This window comes from Eulemur rufifrons, chromosome 2 (assembly GCF_041146395.1).
Source record: "Eulemur rufifrons isolate Redbay chromosome 2, OSU_ERuf_1, whole genome shotgun sequence".
Classification (NCBI taxonomy): Eukaryota; Metazoa; Chordata; class Mammalia; order Primates; family Lemuridae; genus Eulemur; species Eulemur rufifrons.
The window spans coordinates 34,453,506-34,481,411 of record NC_090984.1 but is presented as its reverse complement, the minus strand read 5'-3'; the positions used below and the strand labels follow the sequence as shown (position 1 = coordinate 34,481,411).

The 27,906-nt window shown below is 33.4% G+C and overlaps 1 protein-coding gene across 1 annotated transcript in view; it reads right to left on the bottom strand.

Moving 5' to 3' along the window:
* Positions 1-27,906, bottom strand: part of ICE2 (interactor of little elongation complex ELL subunit 2) — a 50,658-nt gene that overhangs the window by 10,751 nt on the left and 12,001 nt on the right. Inside the window, exons 6-12 of the mRNA XM_069459268.1 lie at positions 17,536-17,673; positions 16,752-16,868; positions 16,403-16,562; positions 15,267-15,448; positions 10,485-11,481; positions 9,598-9,773; positions 4,679-4,808 (exon numbers count right to left, since the gene is read on the bottom strand). Of these exons, the coding sequence (XP_069315369.1) occupies positions 4,679-4,808; positions 9,598-9,773; positions 10,485-11,481; positions 15,267-15,448; positions 16,403-16,562; positions 16,752-16,868; positions 17,536-17,673 (1,900 nt within the window). The remainder of the gene's footprint in view (positions 1-4,678; positions 4,809-9,597; positions 9,774-10,484; positions 11,482-15,266; positions 15,449-16,402; positions 16,563-16,751; positions 16,869-17,535; positions 17,674-27,906) is intronic.

The window sequence follows — 27,906 nt, the reverse complement described above, 5'->3', positions numbered from 1 at the left end:
AAATAGGTTGAGACAACACCAAGGCCCTGAAATGTACCAAGGAAGAGCGATATAAAAGACAGTCCCGGGTTAAACGTTATATAATCAAGTCAACACAAAAACCATGTCATTGTACCATAGTTAGAAACATCAATGAGCATGATGAGAGTATAACACTCTGCAATGCTGAAAATAATTCCATTTTTGTTTTTTTGTTTTTAACTCCCTATATTAGTTATCAAAACAAATTACCTGGAAAGTTGATGTCAATCACTGGGACAATGAAAATGCACATAATTTAATATCTCATTTTCATATCTAGCCCCCTTTCATTCCATTTGCTTTATGCTCAAAGAATTAACATTTTTACCAGATGCTTTCCTTCTATTTGTTCTCACACCTACCTGTTACTTCTTACGCCAAGTTTTAGTTTCACCTCTGCAACTCATTATCTATATCATTCATTATACAGTGACATTTCTAATAACAAAGACATATGTTAATGGTTTAATAACCATAGAAAGACAATATTAAGCACAACAAAATACTTTTAGAAATTTACTAAATATGCCTTTGAAGAGACTCACTAATAGTTCTTACTTTTTTTAAAGAAACAAAAAGTATGTATTATAGTATATGTCAAATATGGTCTGCCAAAAATAACTGCACAGAGAATACCATACTATGTGCGATGAGGTTCTACATCCTCAAGGAGTTTACAACTCTCTCATTATTGGAGCTTTCTAACCTGTGGGCCTCAAATGAATTATATTTGTGCTTAAGAGATTCATCTCTGGAAAAACAAACATCACATGTACTTCCCATTAAATTGGAACTAACCGATGAGCAGCACATATCTGCACAAAGGAAAGTAAAACTCAGTGGAAATAAAGCAGGTCGGGGAGAGGAGGGGATGGGCGAAACCTACCTAACAGGTACAATGAACACTATTTGGGCAATGAGCACACTTACAGCCATGACTCAAGCATTACAGAAGCAATCCATGTAACCAAAACCATTTGTACCCCCTTAATATTTTGAAATAAAAAATTAATTAATTAATTAATTATTTTAAAAAGAGTGAGATTAATCTCTTCCGCCCTTGGGCAGCTAAGCAATGCTTGGGATGGCAAAAACTTCCTGGCCATTGCCCTTCAGCCATGAGCAATCTCTTTTGTATACCACAGTGTGCTGTACTAATGTTTTTATGTGTGTCAGGGTTGGAAAACACTGGTTTATATAGTATAAATAAAACCTTCATATAACACAAATACAACTTTTATATACATGCATTCATTCATACATACATGTATAAATACATATACATGCATAAATACATTCATATGTGTACAGGCAGTTCTTGCTTTGCATGCAGTGTGGGATCATAAAAATAATCATACAAGCTGAAACACTGCAAGCAATTTTAATAATCAATGGGAAAAATTACAATTGTTTCATTACCTTTAATTTTTTTGCCAAAACATTATAAATTCTCCATCAATTATAAATGTATAGATATAGAAATGAAAAAAATAGTAGTAAAATTTTATTTAGTACACTGTAATTCAAAACATTAAAAACAATGAGAATTAAAGTATTTTATTTCTAGACTGGTTTGAACAGTGCTTGTTGCCTTTTTATACAACTTATGTAGGAAGTAAGCATCTTTTCTATGCTGTGAACTGTCATACTCCTAAGTTAGAATCAGCTTCCAACATTGCATTCTTTGTGCTTTCAATGTCATGAAATATCTTCAGGAGTTCTTTCAATGTAAAATCTTATACCAGTGTCACTTCTTCATCCTTTATGTCACAACCACTTTCCTCATTTATGTCATGCAGTTCACCTTCACTAAGTTTGTCTGGCAGCAAATCTAGTCTCTTCAACAGCAGCAGTGTCAACATTCCCTCTGTCTGCTATTTCTTCTGTAATTCCATTTATGTTTGATTCAAATTTCACTTGAAGTCATATCACTTTTTGTTTCTTTACTTTAATATTTCTTGGCCAATTCCCTCTTTTAATTATCTGTTCTGGTAAAATGTCACACAGGTTTATCACTGGGAGACATGGAGGCAATACAATTGAACACTTTGCTTTCTGTGCATGAACTCGGTAACAGGTGCATGGTGACCAATCACAAACAGATTTTGAAAGAAGTGACATGACTGGTCACTGACTGTGTTGTGCCTTTGTTATTTATGTGGTGATTTGTGAACTGAAGAGTCACCAGGGAAATTTGTACTTTATGTAATTACTCAACTTTAAACTTTATTTAGATAAAGTTAGTATTAATATAATATCATAACTTAAATCTGTGCTTACCAGAACTGTGCAAAGTGAGGACTGTCTGTATGTCAACTATATATAATAGAATTGATATATAATTATAGGATTTGGAGGCTGGATACAGAAGTCGTGATGATACTATTCAGGAAATATTCTTAAAGGAGTAAATCTTTTTTTTTTTTGAGACAGAGTCTCACTGTGTTGCCCAGGCTAGAGTGAGTGCTGTGGCGTCAGCCTAGCTCACAGCAACCTCAAACTCCTGAGCTCAAGGGATCCTCCTGCCTCAGCCTCCCGAGTAGCTGGGACTACAGGCATGCACCACCATGCCCAGCTAATTTTTTCTATATATATTTTTAGCTGTCCATATGATTTCTTTCTATTTTTAGTAGAGGTGGGGTCTCGCTCTTGCTCAGGCTGGTCTCGAACTCCTGAGCTCAAACGATCCGCCCACCTCGGCCTCCCAGAGTGCTAGGATTACAGGCATGAGCCACCGCGCCCGGCCAAGGAGTAAATCTTAATATTTTATGGGGCAAGAAGATAAAAAGAGTACTGCAATCTAAGGAAGAAGGGGGACATGTTTATAGGAAAGCAAAGCAAACAAAAAAAGAAAACAAATGTGTTCATTCTACCTGAAAAAGAGACTATGAGCTATACAAGTGGTTCTCAAAGTGTGGCCCTATGGACTAGCAACATCAGCAATGCCTGAGAACATGTATGAAATACAAAGTCTTAGCTCCTAATCCAGACCTACTGAATTAGACAGTCTAGGCTTGGGCCAGCAACCTCCACTTTAACAAGCCCTTCAAGTGATTTTCTTGAACACCTTTTTTTTAATTAAAAGCGTACACTCCAAAACTCATAGATGCTTTCAAAACAGCATTTTAAAATGTATTACCTCTCTCACATATCTATACCAAAAAGAAAACCAAACAAAAAAAACCACAACCATACAATAATAATACATGGTTTTCACCAAACAGTTGTCACAGAAACCAAACACACCATCCCAGTACATTAAAATGAATGGTTTATAAGTTGATAGGATTCACGGAGCATAACTAGCACATAGGGCAATGATTACTTAGGACTTTTAAGAATACTTTGAAGTAATCCATACAGTTGATGGCAGTTTTATCTGTTAAACATTTAAAAAACTCAAACCTTACATGTTTTTGTCATGATCACCATTCTCTATCAGTCCTTTAAAAAGAATTCCACTGATAACTTTTTGTTTGGTCCTTTCCTAAAAGATATGTGGCTGGAAATTGCTTTCAAGCAGCTTACATTAAGATTGTTGGTGTGAGATCTTTGGAGGAACAGTGACATTCTGGTTAGAGACCAAAAACTACCACAACAAACTTCCAGCATGTGTACAATGGGTGAAGAGGGAGGTAGTCGATCACCAAGTAGTACAGTTAGCTACTTTCTTTTTTGGATTAAGCAGAGAGAATGAATCAATTATCTTACTAATACTGTCATAAAATATGAAAACAAATATTGATTAACCAAAATAGGAAAAAAATATTAAGTGAATAACTTGTTGATTAAGCAAGAAAAATAGACTCACAGCATTTATTACATACAAGGAATTTTGCTAAGCACTATGTGAATACAAAGTTTTATCAGACTCTGAGCTTAAGCTACTTATTGTCAAACAGGAAGAAGGGATAGGTGTATGAAAGAATAATAAAGTAGAAAGTAACAAGTCTTAAGAGAAGTAAAAGACAATGCATTGAGAGATCATGAGAAGGAAACGACTGCATGAAGGGGCAGTCTGGGATGGTTAGGTGAGATTGACAGGTGTAAGATGAATTGAGATGTTCGAGATTAAGCATTCCAGTGGGAGGAAACAATACCAATAATGATTAGCAAGTAATCTATCATGTGAGATATGCTAATTGTACATGAACTCAGCCAACGCTAATTAAACCCCTTCTTAATTCCTGTCCTCCCAAAACAAAACAAAAAGTATAAAATCATTTCATCAAGATAGTATTTAAGATATAGAAAGCAATGTCATTATAATTTTATGAAAATTTCAAAATATATGTATAAGTCAGTTAAATAGTAAACCAATTAAATAGTACTTTTAAAACAAGCTTGTGAGAAAACATGAATGTATCTTTAGTTACACTGTTAAACAAGTATTTTAAAAATAAAATTAGTATACTGACAACCTTCTACATCTAAACAGATTTGGAATAAGAGGGAAATCAAAACATTTGCTTTCTTTCACTAACTTGATCTCGTCATTTAATTCTGGAGGAGGAATGGGGGTTTAATAGAAAAGAATGTTAATATAATCAGAAAATTGAAAACAAAAAGGTACAGAATGGAAGTATTTACAATTGAATTTAAAAGTATGTATTTACAAGGAAATTAAAAAGAGAACAAAGCCTCTTGTGTAACTTACCAACATAAAATGAACAGTTGGAATGCAATAAACTTTCAGTCCATAAGCGACAAAGTTCACTTTCAGTCAGAGCTTCAACTCCATAACAAGCCTGATACTCTACTTTTGGTAGTACATAAACTGGAAATTGCTGCAATGCAAGATTATACTTTTTTAAAACTCCATTGATTTACTATTAATAGCAAATACATTTGCCTGTATAGCTCTGCCACTTTCAAAATGCTTTCAGGTTACCTTATTTCATCCTTTCAGTTAGGGTAGAGGTCAGACAGAATGATGGATACATTTGAGCCTGATAGATAGAACACTCCATAGATGCAGGTGAGAGGTGGATGGATAAAAGAAATCCCTCCTCGGCACTCCTGTCTCTAACTAGAATCAACATACCACCTCACATATACAACATTGTATTTCTGTCAGGGAATGTGACTGACAGCAGAATCCTTAGAACAGAGCCTATTGTACATAATTGTTGTTCAAAGGTTCAACGCTAGCTGCTGGGAAACAATGACTGTAATACTTACTAAAAATTCTCAAGAGAATAAAAAAGGCAAGAACTTTTTGCTATTTTAAAGTATTAGTCATACTGTTTCAGGCTCAAATACTCTGAGCAGTTTGTTTTCATTTTATAAATGAATGAACATTAATACCTATGGATGTCACTATCATCATTAATATAAAGGTTTTATTTCAGAGACAAAGTGACAAATTACTATTCAGAGTTCATTGCTCAGGATACTACATAAATTAAGTAAAATGAATGTACCCATTACTGGTCTAAGAGGATATACAAAGAAATACATGTTTGTGAAATAATACAATGTTAGTCATGTTCACTGTGCTCATGCTATCTCATCTGTCAAAGAAAATTCTGCTCTTAAAAAGTCTATTTCCAGCTGCAGAAAGAGAAACACATGATTTAAGGTACTACTCAAAGTGATATGACTAGTTAGTACTTTTGAAATTATACTAAGGTGTCGCTATTTATAGATTTGAAAGTATTTCATTAACATTTCTGAGTTTACGATTTTCACAAAGTGGCAAACTTAGTGGGCTGGGTACAATGATGGTGGTAAGAACAAGTCAAATCCAGTAAAATTTCTGTTATCAACAGTGAGTGCAGTTCATACGCTTGCCTTTGAATTTTGTAAATATTTAAAGAAGTGCTTCCTAAATTTCAATGTGCATGTGAATAACCTGGTGATCTTGTTAAAATGTAGAATCAGGGGTGGAGTCCAAGGTTTTGCATTGTTAACAAGCTGTTGTTCCAGGGACCATATTTTGAGTAGAAAGGACTCTAACTTGTCTTCTCAATAAAAAAAAATTAAATTGTGATTGGGTAATTTTATTGTTAAAAGCATTTTACTGCATAATTCTTCAGCAAATGGTAATCTGTATATGATTTAGTGTCTTATTACCTTAGATCAAATAGGAGCTAAAGAAATGAAGGCTCAGAAGGTTAAGAAACTTGCTCAAGGACACATAGCTGGTTTGTGGCAGAGCTGGGGGAAAAATTGATAAAAAACAACCCCTTTTCTGGATCAGAAATGGGTAATAGAGTTAATTCTATATTTTTTTTAAATTAAAGAATATATATTGTTTCTGAAAAGGAAACACTTCAGGGGATTTTCTTTGATAATACTACCATATCTATAAAAGTAAGTCCTAAATTTGGTTTTAATTCCTATATGTGTTCTACTGCCATCTCCAGGAAGCCAGGGGAAAGAAAGGTCTGAATATTTTATCTTTCCTTAGTATTCTAAAATGGAAGTGAAAGTTTAAGTACAAAGTTTTCATAGCATAAAAATGAAATTTACTATTTTCTTTCCCTTTGACAAGTGATTCCTATTTTCCCCAGTGAAAGGTTTTCTTGGTTCTATCTTCCAATTTTTCACATAAACCTTTTAAACTTCTGTGTATATTCCTAAATAAATATCCCATAGCTAGTATTCTCTCATCAAACTCTTTAGGTATCTTCTATTCCTCCTAACATTTGCCACCTTCAGGATCCTTTTTTATGGCCCTAGAATGCCAATATAAATTTTAAAATAACTGGATTTAAATTTTTGAACATTTTATTAAACAGCATACAGCACTTAGGATATTTGGTTAACTGAAACAGACGATAACAGATTTAATATCAAAACATCCAAATTCAGTTGGTCTGGATTTCATACTTTGTGCAGAACTCAGTAAATTCCAGCTTTATCTTGTGGTCCAAATTTGCCTCTTCATTTCATCTCATCATTTGAAACTCCTTGGCAGTGCAGCTCTTATTAAGCAGAGTTTTGATAAGGAAATGTAAATGATACTGGAAACTAAAATCTCAACTATGATAACACAGAATTGAAGAACCAAGGAAAAACAAAAGAGAGATGAGGTTGTTGGACATCAGAGGTTGAAGAGATTTCTTAGTATTTTAAAGCTTTATCTAAACGAGTTTGTTTTTAGGTAGGAAATATTAATGAGGATATATTCTTACCTAATTAGTTTGAATAGTACCATTTAAAAATTTTTCAAACTAGTGCCTCAACCTCCCAAAGTTCCCTTCCTAAATAATGCCCCCTTACCTCTCCATTTTTCTCCTTTATTCAGTATCTATTTATTGAGTTTCTATGGTATAAAACATTTGGGTGAAACAGAGATGAATAGGACATGATTCTAAAGGGCATACAGTCTACTAAGGGATTTAAGCCATGTATACTACTAAACTATTACATATAGGTGCAATATGGTAAGTGCTCACAAAAAATTTTCAAATTTTACTCCAAGTTTGACATAATCAGAAATGTAAGCCTTCTATGTGGATATTCTTTGGAGCGCAACTGTTTCGACATATTTTGATGAAGAATGAATTCTCTCCTATAAGGTTATGTCTTAACATTGACACATTTCACTTCAGTCAAATGAATGGCAACGTCCTTACCAAGTTGTCCTGTTCAAGAATTAAATCAGTATCCAAAATTTCCCTAGGCTATTCTTACTTAAGAGACACCAGCCATCAACAATTTCTAAGCACTATAAGCTGAAAGAAATACAAAGTGGTATGGGTTCACAGGGTAGGAAGTGAAAGAAATGAGGTTAGCCCCAAAATAAATCAGAGAGACAGAGAAAGTAAGAATTAAAGAAATGAAATCTTGAAAATACCATCTATAGCACTGACACTATATATTCAAGATGTTTAAGTTTGTGGCTTTTAAATTTATCACAGTTAAATATAGATGAAGCAGGAAAGAAATTAGCAAATAAACTCTTAATTTAGAGAACCTTAGCATTTATCTAAAGGAGACGAATATCAAATTTATTTTGTCATTCCTTGATTTTCTCTTGTAAAAAGCACTACCCTTACATTTAATTTGAAACCACTTGGTTTCTAAAATTTCAAGTCTGAACTCATAATGAAAACCAAATTATGAGAATTAGAAATTTAATAATTTAGGAGTTTAATAATTTATTCACAATCTTCCTTCTATTTAATAAAGGATAAAAATATTATCAAGCAAGAGGTCCACTAAGTCCACTGGATTGTGATAGACAAATTATACATCCTAGATCTGGAGGGGTTAGCTTTAGAGTTTGTCATGGTAGTAAACCATTACACTGCTGTTAGTAGTGTGGAAAGGTTCCTCCTACTTTTCCTTTTTAATTTTTTTTCAGTTACTCTTTGATATGACATAGTAGTCAGAGAATACGCCACAGGATCAATGCTGGAACATTACTATTCTGGACTCATGTGATCCCTATCCCAAAACACATTGACATTCTGAAGTGGTCAATGATGATTCTTATTGGGCAGAGGGTTGCATAACAAGAGACAGAGATACTAAAATTTAAAAAGAAAAAGAAGTGTACTATGACAAATGTATACAACAGAAAAAATTCTCTTTAAAAAAATTAAAGGAAAGACACTATAATATTTATTACATAATCAATTATCATATAGAAGCTTCTCTTTATTTACCAGAATTCAGTAGTAATTCACAGGAAAATTCAAACTAATCTGAAAGAGAACTTCAAATAGCAAACATGGAAAACTGCTGAAAGAAGTAATTACTCAAACTGTAGCAAATACTTTTTTTTCCTGAAGAAAATATTTATAGCAAACCCAAAAGAAAAAACAGGGAAAAAAAGAAAGGAAGAGATATGGTCTTCTAACAATCCTGGAAAGACCAAATGTTTATGAAAGCCTATCTTTCAAAACTTGGACTTCTAAAATGAGTTAAGAAACGACCTAAATAAGGGGCTCATATGTCATAATGGAAATCCAAATTTACAGAGAAAACAGGAGTACAGGTGCCAATCTAGGTCACATCTATGATGTGCAGTTTTTCATAAAGGTTGAGTATCACTTATCCAAAATGCCTGGGACCAAAAGTGTTTCAGATTTGGGATTTTTTTAGATTTTGGAATATTTACATAACATAATGAGATATATTGGGGATGGGACCCAAGTCTAAACAGGAAATTCATTTATGTTTCATGTATACCTTATACACATAGCCTGAGGATAATTTTATACAGCATTTTTAATGATTTTTGTGCATGAAACAAAGTTTTGACTACATGTGGACTGTGACCCATCACATGTGGTCAGGCTGGATTTTTCCTCTTGTGGAGTCATGTCAGTATTCAAAAGGTTTTGGATTTTGGAGCACTTTGGATTTCAGATTTTTGGATTAGGGCCGTTCAACATGTATGTTCTATGCAACAATGTTACTGGCATTTATGATTATTATGTATAATTAAACATTCCCCTTATTAAAATTGATTTTAATATTTTAGTTAAAAAACTCAACCTGGAAATACTACTATAAGAATGATCAACAATTTAAAATTAAACTTCATAGCAATAGCATGTTAAATATTTGCTGATTGTCTACTTATGCTACCATATCTTAACTCCTCAAATAGCAACTTACTCGTCTGATTTTCTTCCGTTTTTTAGAACGTGGTCTTGTTTCTATCCTCTGGACACTGCAACGCACGAGTAACAACAAGTCTTGCAGGCTAAATAACTTGTAAACAAAATTTCCTTCCTGGGGAGCTAGATATTCCGATGTATCTTCAACATAGTCCTGAAGTTCATATGGCAATCCTTTAAAAATAATATTTCTCATTTTTATTTTAAAATACAGTAGCCCTTTACCCATTACAAAATAATTCAGTTAACTATTTTTAAACTTCTGTCAACTTTAATTTTCTACATTCTCTGCCTAATTAACCCTCACACTATTACCATATTGGTTTACTTTTACTGGAATTGCAGTGAGAGTTGAAATCCAAGCTTTACGTTTCTTTTCCTTTTAACTATTACCTTCACTAACTCTAGGCAAAGTATAAATTAGTGAGACAGCATATCATGAGAAGAAAAAACACAGTTTAAAAAGTAATGTTATCCCTAATCTAGGCAGAGTCAAGGAGATTTATATTTCACAAAATTAAAACGTACAAACCTGTAGTAGAACACCAAGTATAATTTTGGATTGATCAATGTGTATGGTTATTTTTGATGCACTTACTCTTCATCAATTTGGTGAGCCATGTTACCTATAGCTTAGCGGCCATTGTACATGTTGGATAAACATAGGTAACAAAACCCCAATACCCTTGGGCACATTATCTATTATAAAGAGGATATTTTAGAAACTAAAATACTGATCAATAGATGGATAAATGAAATATCAGTGACTAGGTAATGATTACAAAACAAAGGTTATGACAAAGAGAAAGTGAAGGAATGAGGGAGAAATATCTAAGGAAATGAAACAGATAAAACAGTGTAAGTTCCTTTTAAATATTTACTTACGTCCTTTTGGCTTCTGAAATGCAGAATGCCATCCAGATTTTGGCCAACTGGAGGTATCTGAAGGAGCAGAGAGTCGCTCAGAAACAGATGGCTGTTTAGAATTTTCTAAATTCATTAACGGTAATTCAGGTACTTTTCTGGAAATTGGCTTTAAGAGCTCATCTTGCATTTTTAAAATCTCTCCAACCGGATCACATTTTTTATATACTCGTTTGATAGGTTTTTTTAAAACACATGACTCTTCTGGACTACAAGCAGTATTAGTTTGGTTTCCTACAGATGCCTGTCCTGAAGAAGAATTTGTGCTAGCTGGTTTAGAGCTTAAATTAGAACCCACAACAGCGGTCTTTCCATTATTATTATTTTTACACTCTGTATCAATGATTAAACAGTCCTCATCTGTATCACTATTGCAAAGAATTACATCTTCAGTTTTAGCTGCTTCTGATGTAACAGTTTTTTCCTTTGAGTTGTCTATGTTTTCTAGAACATTTAGTCTTTCATCATTGGCATGTACCACATCTGTAGTCATACCATTTTTATTAGAAGTTTCAATTTCCTTAGAACTTCTTAACTGTAAGGCCTCAGATGTTTTCAAGTCACTATCTTGCATCAATGACTTGTCAGAATTTGATATCTTCTCACCACATAGTTCAAATTTCTGACCATCTTTATTTTTGCACTCCTCAGGACCATCCTCCATACCAGTGACCAGTTGTTTCTCCTTCTGCAATTGTTCCATCAGCATCTGAGATAAACTTCTAGAATTTGCAGAAATGTCTGGTGCACTTGGTGCCACAGGTATAGCTGCTGCTTTGGGGGCTGTGGGAGGATCTGTCATATTGGGTACTATGGAAGTATTTGCTGGACTTGGTGACTTTGATGGTTTGGTGGTGGTTACTCCAAAAGTTTCCAGTTCTGTGACATCATCATCGAAATCCAGATCCGAATTTTCAAGAGTCTCAATTTTTCGGCACTCATTAACTTCATAGGATGTCTTAAAAAATATATTGGTAAATAATTAATAAAAATTTCAGGCTGTCCTCCCCTATCTCTTAACATCCCTATCCCTCTCATACATAGCTCACGTTCTTTAAAAGTATAAAGAGTCTAATGGCTCTAAAATGTTCTTGCTTAAGAAAATAATAAGCTACTAGCAACTATTTAACCTTACGTTTCCATTCAAATGTTCTTAAAAACAGACACATTTGCCAAGTTATAACGGCACAGGAAACAGGGAATACTTGTGAACTACCATATCCCAAGAGGAATCTCTACTAGTCAAAAATAGACAAGACCACAAAGAAGAAATGTAGGGCCAAAACAGGAAGGCAGTGGGTTTTCATTTATGCCTATCTGTATACTCTTGCAGAGACCCCACAGCTTAGCTGAGCAGGAGGAAAGCCTCCCCCATCTCTCTCTGCCACTGTGAGGAAGCTGCTTTCTAATGCAGCCAGAGAAATGTCACCAGCCTCTGATGTATCCCTAACATCAGTGGGTGACTTTCTTAACACATCTACTGAGGGAAAACAACTCTCAGTAATATGAGATGGGGCAGAAATGGACAGGAAGTTTATTTCATTCTGGGATATGAAGTCATTAAGGTTGTAGTTTTTCATTTAATGTCTCGATAATGGAAGACATACAGCTTTAATTTACTCAGGAACAAATTGTCCCCTCTACAAGTAGTCAAGCACCAAAAGATCTCTGCTCAAGCGAGCAGAGCACTTTAGATAAATAACATAGGAATTTGGTTGTGGGTTATTTACACCCATTCAGCTAGATCTGAGAGAAAGATGCCAACAGCAGTCAGGCAATGGGGAAAAAGGAACAACCCATGTAAGTTATTTAACCTCTCTGAACCTCAATTTCCTCATCTCTAAAATAGGTATAATAGGGTCAGCTTCTTGGATTTGTTCTAAAGACTAAATGAGAAATTATATATAGAAAGTCTCTTGGCATAGTGCCTGGCACATAGTAACTAGCCTTTCTGTAAACGGTCACTCCTACTGAAATAAAGACTATAAAATTTAGTAAAAATGCAAAATTATACTATATGCTGCTTAAATGAGGCATTCCTACACAAAAAGATTAAAAATAAAACAAGAGATGCCATCAAGAAACAAAAAGAAGACGAATAGCAATATTAGTATTAGACAAAGCAGAATTCAATATAAGAAGTATTAGAAAAAGGAGGAATACTATGTTAAAAAAGGATAAAATCCACGATGAATAGATAATGGTCATGAATTGTGACATGCCAAATAACAATATCAAAATATATAGTCAAACTGAAAAATAAAAGGGAAATTTGAGAGAAACACAATTGTAATTGTGTCAATGATACACTCTAAAAATAAATAGGGATAAAGTATGAATAATATTAATTAAATGATGGAAACTAATATATATGAAAGATTGAAAACCATGTAAATAAACTACAAACATATACCTTTCCCTCCCCAAAATCCAAGCGGCATTTCCAAAAATGGACTATAAATTAATATACAAAGAAAATCTCAATATGGTGCAAAGCAGAATTTGCTAAGGCCTTACTCTCTGTTCAGAAGGAAATAAAATTAGAAATCATTAAGAAAAATTTAAACAAACAACAATAAATCCAAGCACTTGGAAATTTAAAAACATTCTAAACTGTTAGATAAAAGAAGAAATCAAAATGATAGTCACAGAATACTCAGAAAGCAACAATTACAATACTAGACATTAAAAATCAGAAATATCATAATTTGAGGCTCAAAATGACATTATCTTCCTCTAAGAATTATTTTCACTACTTTTGCTAGGTGTCTGGAGATGCTGGCAATCCAAAAGCATTTTACTTGAAGTTCAGGGCCTGAAAAGTCAGGCTGTAATTACAGTCTCTGAGAAAGCTGATTTATTTCTAGTTCACCCTTATTCCTGGGGTCCAAGCCCTTGGTGGAAAACAGAACTCTGACTTCTGTTCCCCCAGTCCTGTGATTCTGCCAAAAGCACAGGTGACTTTCTCAGTTGCCTTTTCAGAACTGGCAAATATTATCCAGGGCAAAAAAGACCCTAAGCTTACCTCTAGGCTTATTTTCTGAATTCCTGTCTTCTTCAGTATCTGAGCCCTGTATTTCCTTGCTATCTTGTTAGCTCTTTAATCCTTCTAAGAAAGACCTTTTTTATATCTCATCCAGCTTTTGTAGTTGTCATCATAATATGAACGTCCAAATTACCTGGTCTACTATTACTGAAAGAAGTCACTGTCACTTTTTATTCCTCTTAAACGGCCTCATGTTTTTTAAAAAATTAATTAATTAATTAATTAATTAATGGGATGAGGACTTGCTTTGTTGCCCAGGCTGGAGTGCAGTGGTACAATCATGGCCCATTGCAGCCTTGAACACCTGAGCTCAAGTGATTCTCCTGCCTCAGCCTCCCCAGTAGCTGGGACTACAGGTGCACACCACTGTGCCCAGCCCCTCGTATTCGTTATAGCACTTGTTACCTCCTGACATTCACTTCACACCAATATGAGTTTTTGGTAGATTTTAAAAAGTAAAATATATAAGAAGAAAATGTATGAAAAGTTGAAACTGCTTTATGACATACACATCACAAAAATATTAAAAGGCAAATGGTAAACACAGAAAAACATAAACACAAAAGACAAAAGGCCAATATCCTTAAACTTGTATGAGCTCATTTTTATATTTTATTTTAAAATTTTGCTTGCTTCCTCTCTTTATTTATTATGAAATCTCTGTTCATATGTCCTGTCCTCAGAAAGGTATTCTTGATCATGAATATAAAATAGCCTCATCCCCACTCCTCTGCCTATTTCCTCTTAACCTACTCCATTTTTCTCCATAGCATTATCACTACCTACTTTTTTGCTGTTGTTTTAATAAATATCTGTACCCTCTGCCACTAATGTAAGCTCTGAGAGAAAAGAGATTTTGTTTTTATTCATTGCTGTATCCTCAGTACAGAACAACATCTACTTAATAAAAATTTGTGGAAGGAATAAATCAAGCTTTTGATAAACAATGTCTTTAGTAATCATTGAAAAAATATTTTATTTTTTTTTCTTCTGCTCTTTCTTGAAAAAATATTTTAAAACACAGAATAATAAAAGCTATTATTTATAGAGTATCAAACATTACTCTAAATGCTTTACATGTGTTACCTCATCTAAACCCAAACTCATTACTTATCATGAGTTAGCTAATCATGATACCCATTTTACAGATGAGCAAACACAGAGAGATTATGTAATTTGCCCAAGGTCATACAGTTACCAAATATACTGAAAAGGATTAACAATCTGGCCAAACACTTTCTGTACTAACTAAATTAAACTCATCTGTTTCTGTTTACACCGAACAACTTTTGAATATGAATGAGACCAATGAAACAAAACTTCGTATTAACCCACTACACCATGACTACTATCATCACTGACTGAGCACACTAAAAACTGTGCTCAGTATGTTACATATTATACCAAACTTAACCCTCACAACAACCTTGTGAAGTAGGTATTAACACCTTTCTTGTATGAAAAGAGAAAACTGGGGTGGAGTAAAGAGAAAAAAAAAAAAAAAGAAAGAGAAAACTGAGGCTTAAGGAGATTAAGTTAGTTGCCTAAAGTCTAGCTAGACTTGAAATTCAATCTTAAATTTGAATTTAAGGCCTGTATTTTTAATTATTGGCTTAGAGACCTGCAATAAAACTTCAGGATTCAAAAGGATAAACAAGTACATTCCCCTAAGGGGGAAAAAAAAACATATTACATACGTCCATTTCAGATATACACTCTTCAGGTTTGTCCATAAATACTGCAGAGACTGGAACAGACGTGTTTTTGGACATCATGAGTTTTAATGGAACTTCATGAAACATTTGATTTCTCTCTCTCATTGTCATTTTCTTTTGGGGAAGTGGTGAATTAATATATATTACTTTAATTGGTTTTGAACCTTAAAACAGAAACAGAAGAAAAGGGTGATTAGTATCTAATAGTCCTATTTTTTAAAAAAACAGGATGTATGACATAAGGATCACTAAAGAGACATAGGACAGGACATTAGTAGCACATGTCCCACATATTTGCCATCCTTGGACTAGAAGATTTTTAAGTCCCTTAGAAATCTAAAGGCAAGAGAATCCAACTGGCGGGAGAAATATATTCTCTTTCTAACAATGTTTAAAAAGGATTTTCTGTTTTTCACTGTTACAGTCTTACTGTCATTATTACTCAGTTCTTACATGAACTTGCAAAAAGTGATGAAATTTTTATCATCCAGAACATATTATTAATACATTTAACTCTAATTTATAGTTTTGTTTCATTAGACATAGCCTTTTACTTATTGCATTTATGTTGTAATATATAATAATATTAATTCTGGAAGATATGAAAAAAATATATAAACCATAGCAGTAGGGGGAATAATTTTTTCATATAGAGGAATTAATGTGCAAATATTAATTTTATTGTCAAAAGAGAGACTATCCCACTGCTTATAAGTATAGACTTACTGTAATTCTGAATTCCAATAAAAGACAAACAAATAAGTACTGAAAACTCACCCATTTGAGGTTGTCTAATAAAGTAATGCCTTCCTTTCATTTCAGTGAAAGACAGAACCTCACCATTTCATGTACTTTTGGCCACCCTAGTGCAGTTACTTCTCTCTCACCCCCCAACATGACTTCAGGTACTATAGACTTAATAATTCATTCAGAAGTAACAATTTTATAGTAGCTCTATATATGAAAAAGTTCTACTGAACGTTAATGTCAAATTTACACCCTCCTTAAATCAAGACTTACATTTTTGTTTGACAAATGACCACCTACGTTTAGACAGCTGAAATGGAACTATTCCAACCCCTTTTTGAGAGCATTACTTAACATAGCAAATCACAAACCTGCAACAGGTATTATTTGAATACACACTGGAATTTCCCACTGTTCCTTGTAGTTTGGTCCATGATTATTTAGTAAGGTAAATAATGATTGACTAGTTAGAGCTATCTGAGGGTGGTATCTTGAAACAAGCTTCTCTGCATTTGGATCTTTACTGATATCCTGAAAAACAACATATAATTTATTACTTGGTTATACTTATTGAAAATTTCTTTATACTTATTGAAAATTTCTAAAGTAATGAAAAGAATGAAGAAAGTCAGAAAGGGCACTTTAGAACAATCAGGTTATACGTACTTTGTGAGGTATAAAAGATTATTTAGGAAGATCCAAAACCACCTTGGTACTTACATAATGCATAGCTTCAGCTGTTTTTTCTGGAGTTTCAGTGGTAGATGTGTTATCTTTTGAGAGCTGTAACTTTGTAGGCATTGAGGGAAATACTGTTTTCACATATTTTACATTGCCCTAAATTAGAAAAAATGAATCACTTTATTATAAAAATTCTCATGTATTTTTTCTGAGAAATGTATTCTTTATAATATAAAACTCTTAATTGAAACTTATTCTCTAAATGCAAATGTCAAATTTAGAACCTCTTTAAGCCAAGATAGTCATGTTTTTGTTTGACAACCACCATCAATGTTTTGTTTTTTTTAAAAAAAAGATCCAAGAGAAGGGTTTCATAGACTTTTCCCTGCCACTTTAAATTCTTTTTTTTATTAAAGCACCATGTTCTGCTAGATGCCACTTTAAATTCTATCCTCTCCTTTCATGAAGTACAAATCATAATAGGGTATAGTGGAAACTAAAATATACTCTGTACACACTTATTTTCAACATGTTTGTGAATAAAATCCCTTAAAAGAAAAAGGGCTGCCTGCTTATATTCAGGAGCATTAAGAAAGATGGAATGTAAGAAGAGGAAATCAAGAAACAAAGTTAGTAGTGGCACTTTTTAAAACATCAAGTATTTGGATCTATAAAATAAAAGGAAAGGGACACAGATTTGTATTACATATTTTAAAAGTTATCTCATTATTGCTCAAAATTTAAACACAAAATAATGTATGCATGAAATACAGATGATGTTTTAGACAAAAAAAGCTTATACTTTTCATATGATAAACCTTACCAATGCAAGAAGAGTTTTTTCTAACTTTAATCCCATCTCTGTTCTGAATGGGAAGAATCCCATTAAGCTGGTGACTTCATGAAGAGTATAAAATTCTGGATACCTTTTCACTTGTCCAATGCAAGCTTTTAAAATTTGCTAAAAAATAAAAATTAAGAAAAATTCATTTGTATTGTACTTCCCTTATAATGCAAAAAATTTTAGTTATATGTGACTATATAATTATTCATTGCAACAATTAGCCTCATTTCATCAATCAAGCTTCTAACAATACACACGTATATTCCTTATCTATTTTCATAACAATTTTTAACCTAATTTCTTTAAATACTGATATTTAATAATATTAAAATTAGCAATCTCAAAATTTAAATAGAGAAGACACATCACATTTTCTATGCTACTTAAGAAATTGTCAAAGAAAGTCATATGAAAATTTCAGCACACTTTACTGCCTTAAAAGCTGTTATATGAACGATTAGAAATAAATAAGTTTAATACTCTTAAAGGATTCCCAAGCACAATGAATTAAGGAAGTAGTTATCTTACAGGTCCCTCTAATCTACAAACTAAAAAATAAATGAGAGATGTTGAAACTAATTCGAATGATGATGTACTTGGTATTTTATTCTCTCCAAACTCTTCAAAATGGTAATAATTTATCAGGAAATATAATCAGTAACGAAATAAAATTCACAGCTTTACACAAGAAGAGTATGTGCCACTTGTGATAATATGTAAATAACTCAGAGACACACAGCTGTTTTGGTGGTGGGGAGGTGAGATGTTTATAATTAAAATACACACATATATTATCCTCTAAGATACATATTTTTCATCAACAAACCTTATCTAAATCATTTAGAATATATTTAGATCACAAAAGCTCTTAGCAGTAAGAATATCTTTATCATATGTCTACATCCCTTCTCCCTTCAGACATTTGTAAAATGTGTGACATTACAAATCAATAGCTTTACTCCAGTATGTCTTTTCATCTGTAGTTTCATAAACCCTTCTCCCATTTTTCAATCCCCACTCCCTGCTATCTTTCACATGTTCTCCCTCCATTCATGCTTTTCAATCCTGATCTTGCCATTTAAATTCAGGAGATCATGTGCAAGGAGGCAGATGTGAGCTAATGTGGAAAAGTTGTTTTTAAAAACCTCAGTCAACTGCAAACCCAAATCTGCATAATATATCTGCTCCTTATTTGTAATTAATATTAGTTAACTTTTACCTCTAACATTCCTTTCCTATGGTAGTCATTACAAGAATTTGAAGATACAATGAAAAGCAGTACATGAGAACTATGTGACATACAGACCATTCTGGTTAGACATTTATTGACACATCATTCTTAGGAAAAAGTGTGCTGGATGTGATAGTGCTTTTATTTGAATGTCATTTAATTCAGTAATTATGGCAAGTGAAGAAGTCAAAGGAAAATCTAAGAGTTTCTGATAGATTGTACTATTTAATACTCAAAATATCTTAGTTAAATACACTAAAAGCATATGCATGTACACAATACAGATCTATTATTACAAAGAAAGTGAAAATAACTATGCTCCCTCAATTTTATTTTGGGCCAGAAAAGAAGCATACTGTATCATATATATCTGAAAACTTACACATTTAACAGACACTACCTTGGTAGTATGGTAGAGTAGATACGTTGAAGAACCCTCCTATTCAAATAAAACTAGATCCTGGATAAAGTGTAATAATTTTTATGCATTGCTGGGCTTGGTGAAAAGCTAAGAAAATCTCCAAGAACCATAAATCAATAAATATACCTCAAACACAAAGAAAAATAGGAGCAGTGAACAGGAGGAAAACCCACGAAAGGTGAGGTGGCTCGAGGGCAAATGCTTCAACCAGTTCTAAGATCTCTGGGGGAGCTGAACACAAGACTTCTACATTTAATCCTTGAAAGGTAGGGATTTGAACAGATATACATACACTGAAGTGCTTAGCTGCATTATTTACAACAGCTAAAAGGTGGAAGCCACCCAAGTGCCCATTAACAGAGGAACAGAGGCTGGGAACGATGGCTCATGCCTGTAATCCTAGCACTCTGGGAGGCTAAGGAGGGAGGATTGCTTGTGCTCAGGAGTTTAAGGAGCTCTTGCCTGAGCAAGAGCGAGACCCCATCTCTACTAAAAATAGAAAAATCAGCTGGGTGTCATGGCATGTGCCTGTAGTCCCAGCTACTTGGGATGCTGAGGCAGGAGGATCCTTTGAGCCTGGAATTTGAGGTTACGGTGAGCTATGATGACGCCACTTCACTCTACTCAGTGTGACAGAGTATGACTCTGTCTCAAAAAAAAAGATGAACAGATAGACAAAATGTGCTATATCCATACAAAGGAATATCATTCAGCCTTAAAAAGGAAGGAAATTCTGACACATGCTACAACATGGATGAACTCTGAGGATATCATACTAAGTAAAATGAGCCAGTCACAAAAAGACAAAGTGTATGTTTCCACTTATATAGGGTACCTAGAGTAGTCAAGTTCTGAGAGAGAGAAAGTAGAATCCTGGTTGCTAGGAACTGGGAGGGAGGACGGAACAGGAAGTTATTGTTCAATGGGTACTGAGTTTCAGGTTTTTTTTTTTTTTACTTTTTAATTTAATTTTATTTTTTATACACCATTATATGAATGAGGATTGAGTTTTGCTTTCAAAAGTTCTGCAGGTGGATTGTGATGATGGTTGCACAACAATATAAATGTATTTCATGCCATTGAACTGTACATTTAAAAAAGGTTAAAGTAGTAAATTGTATGTTATATATGTTTTAGCACAATTTTTTTAAAAAGGGAGAAATGGAAGATAGAGTGAGGTCTACCCCAGATAAATTTGGGAATTCCAGAAAGAATTGAGAGAATGAAGGAGAAGGAATAACTGAAAATGGTTGAGAATTTTCCAGAACTGATGAAGAATGTGAATTCAGAGACATAAGAAACACAATGAACCAGTAGGATTAAAAAAAAAAAAAAAAAAGCATATTAATCATGTTATAATGAAACTGTAAAACACCAAAAATAAAGTGCAGTCAGAGAAAAAAGACAGATTTCCCCAAAGAAATGACAATTAAACAGATAACACACTTTTCAATAACAATTAGACAGAAAATGTAGAATGACTTCAAATGTTGAGAAAAAATAACTTTCAACTTAGAATTGTGTATGAATAAAATTATCTTACTAGAATGAAAACAAAACAAAAATATTTCCAGACAAACAAAAAAGGAGATTGTTCACCACCAAGACACTGTCAGCAAAGGAATATTTAGAACATACAGCATTTCAGGAAGAATGGAAGAATCTCAGAACATAGGTTTAGGAACAAAAAATGATGGGCCAAAAATGTGGTAAACCTTTTTTGTAGGTAAATTAAAACAAACATAGTCCATATAAAATAATAATACAGGCAGGTTTAAAAAAGAGACAGCATTACAATAGCAGCGGCATATAAGTCAGGAGGGATGTGATGAGAGTCAAAATGCTCTATGGCTTTTGTATTGTTTGGGAGAAAGATTAAGATATTGGATAAAGGAAGTATTCATTGGAAAAAGTCAAGAGTAACTAGTAAGAGAACAGAAAAAGAACGTATAAATTCCAAATCAATGGAAAGGGGAAAACAAAGGGGAAAATAGGAAAACTCCTTCAAAAGAAGTAAAAAAGAAAGCAGCACAGAAAAAAGAGAAACAGAAAACACAAGCAAGTCCATATACACCAATTATAATGAATGTGACCAAACTTTCCAATTAAAAGACAAGAGATTATAGATTTTATTTTAAAAGAAAAGCAAGCTAGCTAAACACTGTTTTAAAAGATAACTAAAACACATCTATAGATTTAAAGCAATCCCAATTACAATCCCATCTAGTTTTTTGTAGGAATTGACAAGTTGATTCCAAAATTTACAAGAGAATGCAAAGAACTGATTAAGAGCCAAAACAATTTTGAAAAAGAACAAAGTTGCAGGACTTTTATCACATGATTACAAGACCATAAAACTACAGTAATCAAGACCCTGTGGTTCTTGCATAAAGACAGACATGTTCCATTTTGTTAATGGAACAAAATAGAGTCAAGAAATTGATCCATGTGATGGTGACAAGGTAATTAAGAGAAAAAGTAAGTCTTTTCAACCAATTGTGCTAAGCAGTTTCTCAACATTGGCATTACTGACATTTTGGACCAGATAATTATTTGTGCTGTGGGGCTGTCCTGTACATTGTATGATATTTAGCAACATCTCTGGCTCTACCCACTAGATGTCATAAGTACCCCCTAGCCAGTTGTGGCAACCCAAAATGTCTCCAGACATCGCCAAATGTCCCCTAGGAGGCAAAATCACTCTAAGTTGAAAACCACTATGCTAGAACAACTAGATTTAGAGAAGAAATGAACTTTCATCCTTAGCTCACATCTTATACAAAAGTAACTTAAAATGAACATAGACCTACACCTAAAAATTAAAACTGTAAGATCTTCAGATTAGAGTTTCTTAACACAAGCACCACTGACACGTTAGGCTGGATAATTCTTTGTTGTAAGGGATGCCACACATGCATTTAGGATGTTTTTAGCAGCATCCTTGGCTTCCACCCATTAAATACTATTAGGTAGGTGCAAAAGTAATTGCAGTTTCGGACTGTGAATTTTAAATCATTATAACTAGGCTGAAACACATCTTTATTAATCAAAATAGGAACCATTATAATCAACACTATTTGCCAATGAGAAATAAGTTTGTTTATTCCTGTAGCATAAAAATCTGTGCTTCGGAATTCAACAAACTCTTGGAAAGCATTTTCTGCATCCTGCTGGTTGCGGAAGTGTTTTCCCTGCAAAAAGGTGTTGAGATGCTTAAAGAAGTGGTAGTCAGCCGGTGAGAGGTCAGGTGAATATGGCAGATGAGGCAAAACTTTGTAGCCCAATTTGTTAAACTTCTGAAGCGCTGGTTGTGTGCCGTGCAGTCGGGCTTTGCCATGGTAGAGAATTCAGCCCTTTCTGTTGACCAATGCTGGCTGCAGGTGTTGCAGTTTTTGGTGCATCTCATTGATTTGCTGAGCATACTGCTCAGATGTAATGGTTTCACTGGGATTCAGAAAGCTGTAGTGGATCAGACAGGCAGCAGACCACCAAACAGTGACCATGACCTTTTTTCGGTGCAAGTTTGGCTTTGGGAAGTGCTTTGGAGCCTCTTCTCAGTCCAACGACTGAGCTGGTCATTGCCAGTTGTTGTATAAAATCCACTCTTCATTGCACATCACAATCAGATTGAGAAATGGTTCACTGGTGCTGCACATTGTTGCTGAAGAAGAGAACATTTCAAAATGACAATGTTTTTGATTTTCAGTGAGCTCATGAGGCACCCACTTATTGAGCCTTTTCATCTGTCCAATTTGTTTCAAATGCTGAATGACCTTGAGTTCTTAAGCAACTTTGTAGTTTTAAGAGGATCAGCTTTGATGATTGCTCTCAATTGGTCATTGTCAACTTCTGATGGCCAGCTACTGCGCTCCTCATCTTCAAGGTTCAAATCTCCTTTGCAAAACTTCTTGAACCACCACTGCACTGTATGTTCGTTAGCAGTTCCTGGGCCACATGCGTTGATGTTGTTCTACTGCTTTATGACCCATTTTGAACTCAAATAAGAAAATCGCTCAAATGTGCTTTTTGTCTAACGTCATTTCCATAGTCTAAAATAAATATAAAATAAATAGCAAGTAATAAATTAGCAAAAAAAAGTGAGAAATGAGCATTAAAATGATGTATAACATAAGCACATTTATTTAAGAATGTATTCTAATATGAAATGGCAAATTTCAACAATGCTAAAACCGCAATTACTTTTGCACCAATCTAAAAGTAGCACTCCATCAGTTGTAACAAATAAAAATGTCTCCAGACATTGTCAAAGTCCCCTGGAAGGTAGGTTTGAAGATATAAAACTGATTCCAGTTGAGAACCACTTGGGGTAGGTAAATATTTCTCTGCTAGAACACTAATCATAAAAAAGTTTGAAAAATTAGGCTTCATTAAAATTAAAAGTCTGTTCTTTGAGATACACTATTTAAAAAATTTAAAAATATGTCACAAACTGGGATAAAACTATATATATATATATAATGAACTTGTATTCAGAATATATAAAGAACTTTTCTGACAATAAAAATAAGGGCCATTAAAAAATCAGCAAAAGATTTTAATAGACATTTCACAAAAGAACACATACAACATGATGGAGCACATAAAAAGATGTTCATTGGTCATTAGGGAAATGCAAATTAAAACCATGAGATCACTATGCACCTGTTAAGTTGGCTAAAATTAAAAAGGTTAACAATATGAAGATATGGAGCAACTGGAACTCTCATACATTGCTGGTGAGAGTATAAAGTGGTACATCCACTACAAAAAAAAATTTGGCAGTTTCTAATAAAATTAGACTGCTTGTCATATGATCTAGAATTTACCTAAGAAAAGTGAAGACATAGGTTCCCAAAAAGCCTTCTACAAGAATTTTCATAGAAGCTTTATTCATAACAGCCTCAAACTAGAAATAACACAAATGCTTACCAATGGCTGAATGGCTAAATCAATTTTGGTACAACCATAAAATAAAACAAAAAGGAATAAAAAGGAACAAGTCATGGTTACTTGCATCAATGTCAACAAATCTCAAAAAAATTCTGAAAGCAGACAGACACAAAAAATACTGTATGTGATTCAATTTTTATGGAAATCTAGAAAAGGCAAATCTAATCCATGGTGATGAAAAAGCATATCAGTGGTTTCCTGGGGCCATGAATATGAAGATTCCCAGGGATTTTTTGGTATGATGGAAATATTCCATATCATGATTGTGGCTGTGGTTGCACAGGTGTATAAATGTGTCAAGACTCACTGAAATGTACTTAACATGGGTAATTTTTTATTATATGTAAATTATACCACTATAAAATTGATTAAAAAATTAAATGTGGATTAAAAAAGGGAGTTTAGTATGTAATGGCTATATGCTCAAACAATACAGATCTAGTACAACCTTTTTTGAAAAATGGTGGAGAATGGGAAGAGCATACAAAAATTTTTTTCAATTGTTTTCAGTAATCCTATTGATTGGTAGTATTAGTACTGTTGCTCTAAGGTTGCTGTGAGTACAATGTAGGATAAAGCAAATGAGACACATGAGGGTTTTTTTTCTTTAAATAGATATTTCCAAGCTCTATCCACTGACATATTTTCAGAAACAATGACCAACCCAGGAGCAATGAGCATCCCTAGCACCCAGACTGTCATCTTGAAATACCATTTCCCACTAAAAGAAACAAGGGCTCTAGAAAATGGTTGATTCCAAGGTTTGGATGGAAAATGTACAAAATGAGCCTCAAAGACTACTAGAGTGACTCAACAGAACTCGGAAGCCAGTATGAAGAGCCTCTCACTGACCAAAGTTGGTATTATTCAACGTTTACAAAGGATTGTAGGGTACTGAAATCCGTATGTGTTTAACTCCATGACTTAATAATATTTTTAAAAAACTGATCACCATTGGAGAATAAGGAGGAATAAATTGATTTTTTCAAAAGTGGTATATAAAGGGAGACAATCTAGCATTTATTTTGGAACACAGTGAGCTCCATGAACTGGGAAACTAAATAGTAGATGAGGAAAAGCATATCTTTATTCTAACTAATCAATGATGCAATTAGAATATAATGATTTTGTAAACTCCAATGAATGAATGCATCCAGGCATTGAGCATCAACAGCTCAGGTGGCTGGGGAGATGTTGGTCAAAGAATACAAAATTTCAGTTAAGTAGGAGGAAAAGTTCAAGAGATTTATTACACAACCTGGTGACTACAATTTATAACAATACTATATTCTTGAAAATTGCTAAGAGAATAGATTTTAAGTGTTCTCATCACAAAAAAATAAGTATGTAAGGTAATGCATGTTAATTAGTTAAATTTAACCTTCCCATAATGTATACATATTTTAAAATATGTACATGATATATACAATTTTTACTTGTTAATTTAAAAAATAATAAAATTAAAAAAGAAAAAAAATTGTAACATATATAGCCCATAAAGTTTTATACTTGGAATACACAAAGAACTCTGACATAACAATAAGAAAAAGAACAATCCAATATAAAAAGGGCAGACTTGAAGGCATTTTGCCAAGAAGAAATGACCAATAAGCACATGAAAACATACTCAATCTTGTATATGTATGGCACTATAACCTCTTGATTGGCTAAAATTAAAATGACTATGAATATCAATTGGTATTGAGGATGCTGAGCAACAGAACTCTTACACACTGCTGGTTGGAATATAAATTGGCATAACCACTTTGGAAAACAGTTTGCATTTTCTATTCAAGTTGAAGATATGCATACCCTATGACCAAATAATTCCACTCCTAGTTATATAGACAGTTCTCCACTTATGATGGCTTGACTTACAATTTTTCAACTTTATGGTGGTGTAAAACTGTCACCATTTAGTCATAATGTACAGTATTCAATAAATTACGAGATAGTCAACACTTTATTTTAAAGTAAATTGTTTTAGATGATTTTGCCCAACGTAGCCTAATGTAAGTAAGTGTTCTGAGCACATTTAAGGTAAGTTAGGCTAAGCTATGATGTTCAGGAGGTTAGGTATATTAAATGCATTTTCAACTTATGATGGGCTTATTGGGATATAACCCCATCGTAAGTCAAGGAACATCTGCAAATCCAACTGAAATGTGTGCACATGTGCACTAAGAGTTACGATGTATGGTAATTTTCAAGAGTATTGCTTAGAATAGCTCCAAACTGGAAGCAACCCACATTTTGATCAAAAGAATAAATTATAGTTTATTCATAGCATGGACAGAAATGAAAATGAATGAACTACAACTACACACAACATATGAATCTCACAAATAAAATATTGAAGTGAAAGAAGGAATGTACAAAAGGCTTCTACTCACATAAAATTCAAAATCAGGCAAAAGAGAGGTAGAAGAATTACAAAAAAAAAAAGTATAGAAATTATTACCACCAAATCTGGGATAGTGATTTATTCAAGGAGGAAGGAATGTTATTATATGGTAAGGACACATAGGGGGCTTTTGGGTTACTGGTAATGTTTTATTTCTTGACTAGGGTAAGAGTTACACAGGTGTTTACTATAAAACTATTTGTTAAGCTGTATATATTTGTTTTTAATTAGCTACCAAAGAATGTACTTTGCTAATAAGCATTTTTATATTCACCCAACAAATATTTATACTGAGCACCTGAGCACTGTGTGCCAGGCACTATTATAATCATTAGGAATACAGCAGTGAACAAGAGTGTTTACATATAGCAGTATGGAGGAAGACAATAAACAAAAATAAAACATAGTAAAGGAAACACTGAGGGTGATATTATTTCCTATATGGTAATCAGGAACATCCTTATTGACAGGTGACATCTGAACAGAGACCTAAAAAGATCAAGGCACTAATCCATGCAGATATCTAAGGAATAACTTGGCAGAAAAATGGGAACAGTAAATGCCAAAGGCCTTAAGGCAAGATCACATTTGGAAATATTCAAGAAACACAAAGAGGCCAGCAGGTAGAAGTATAACACCTGAGAAGGCGATTTATAGAAGATGAAACTAGGTGATGGGAGAAGGGGAGAGACCATGTAGAGCATTGTAGAACTTTGTAAAGACTTCCTAAGAGAGAAAGTAAGTCATTATACACCAATGAAATTAAGGGATATGCTTTATGTTTTAAAAACATCATTCTGGTCCTTTCAAAGGCACTATTAAAATAGGAGCAGCTGCCAGTTCCTTTTCCACATAGACTAATATGACAATCCATTTGAGTGTTATATTTAGGTACAGAGCAATTAAAAATCAAATTTTTCCTTTTATTTAGAAGAATCACTCTTCTGGTTCATATTAACAACAAAATTCTACCTTACAAAGTATTTTTTTTTAAATAGTAAAACTAGTACTCTTGCTGCCCCCCAATTTATAGTGACTAGTTTCATTTTTTTTAATTGTGGTAAAATATACATAAAACTTACTATCTAAACCATTTAAGTGCAGCGTTCAGTAGTGCTGAATATGCTCACATTATTGTTTATAGTGACCAATCTTAAAGACTTAAAAAAATTCATAATGTTATTTGTAGATTAACTCTACTACAAAAATATACATTAACAGTTATTATTTAAGTAGTATACTTTAAATTTTTCCTAGGCTCACTGAATGATGGTGGGGTACAAGGTAGGGTGATTAATAGGCTTTGCTAATAAATACGAATGACTGAAGTATCAAAAAAATGAA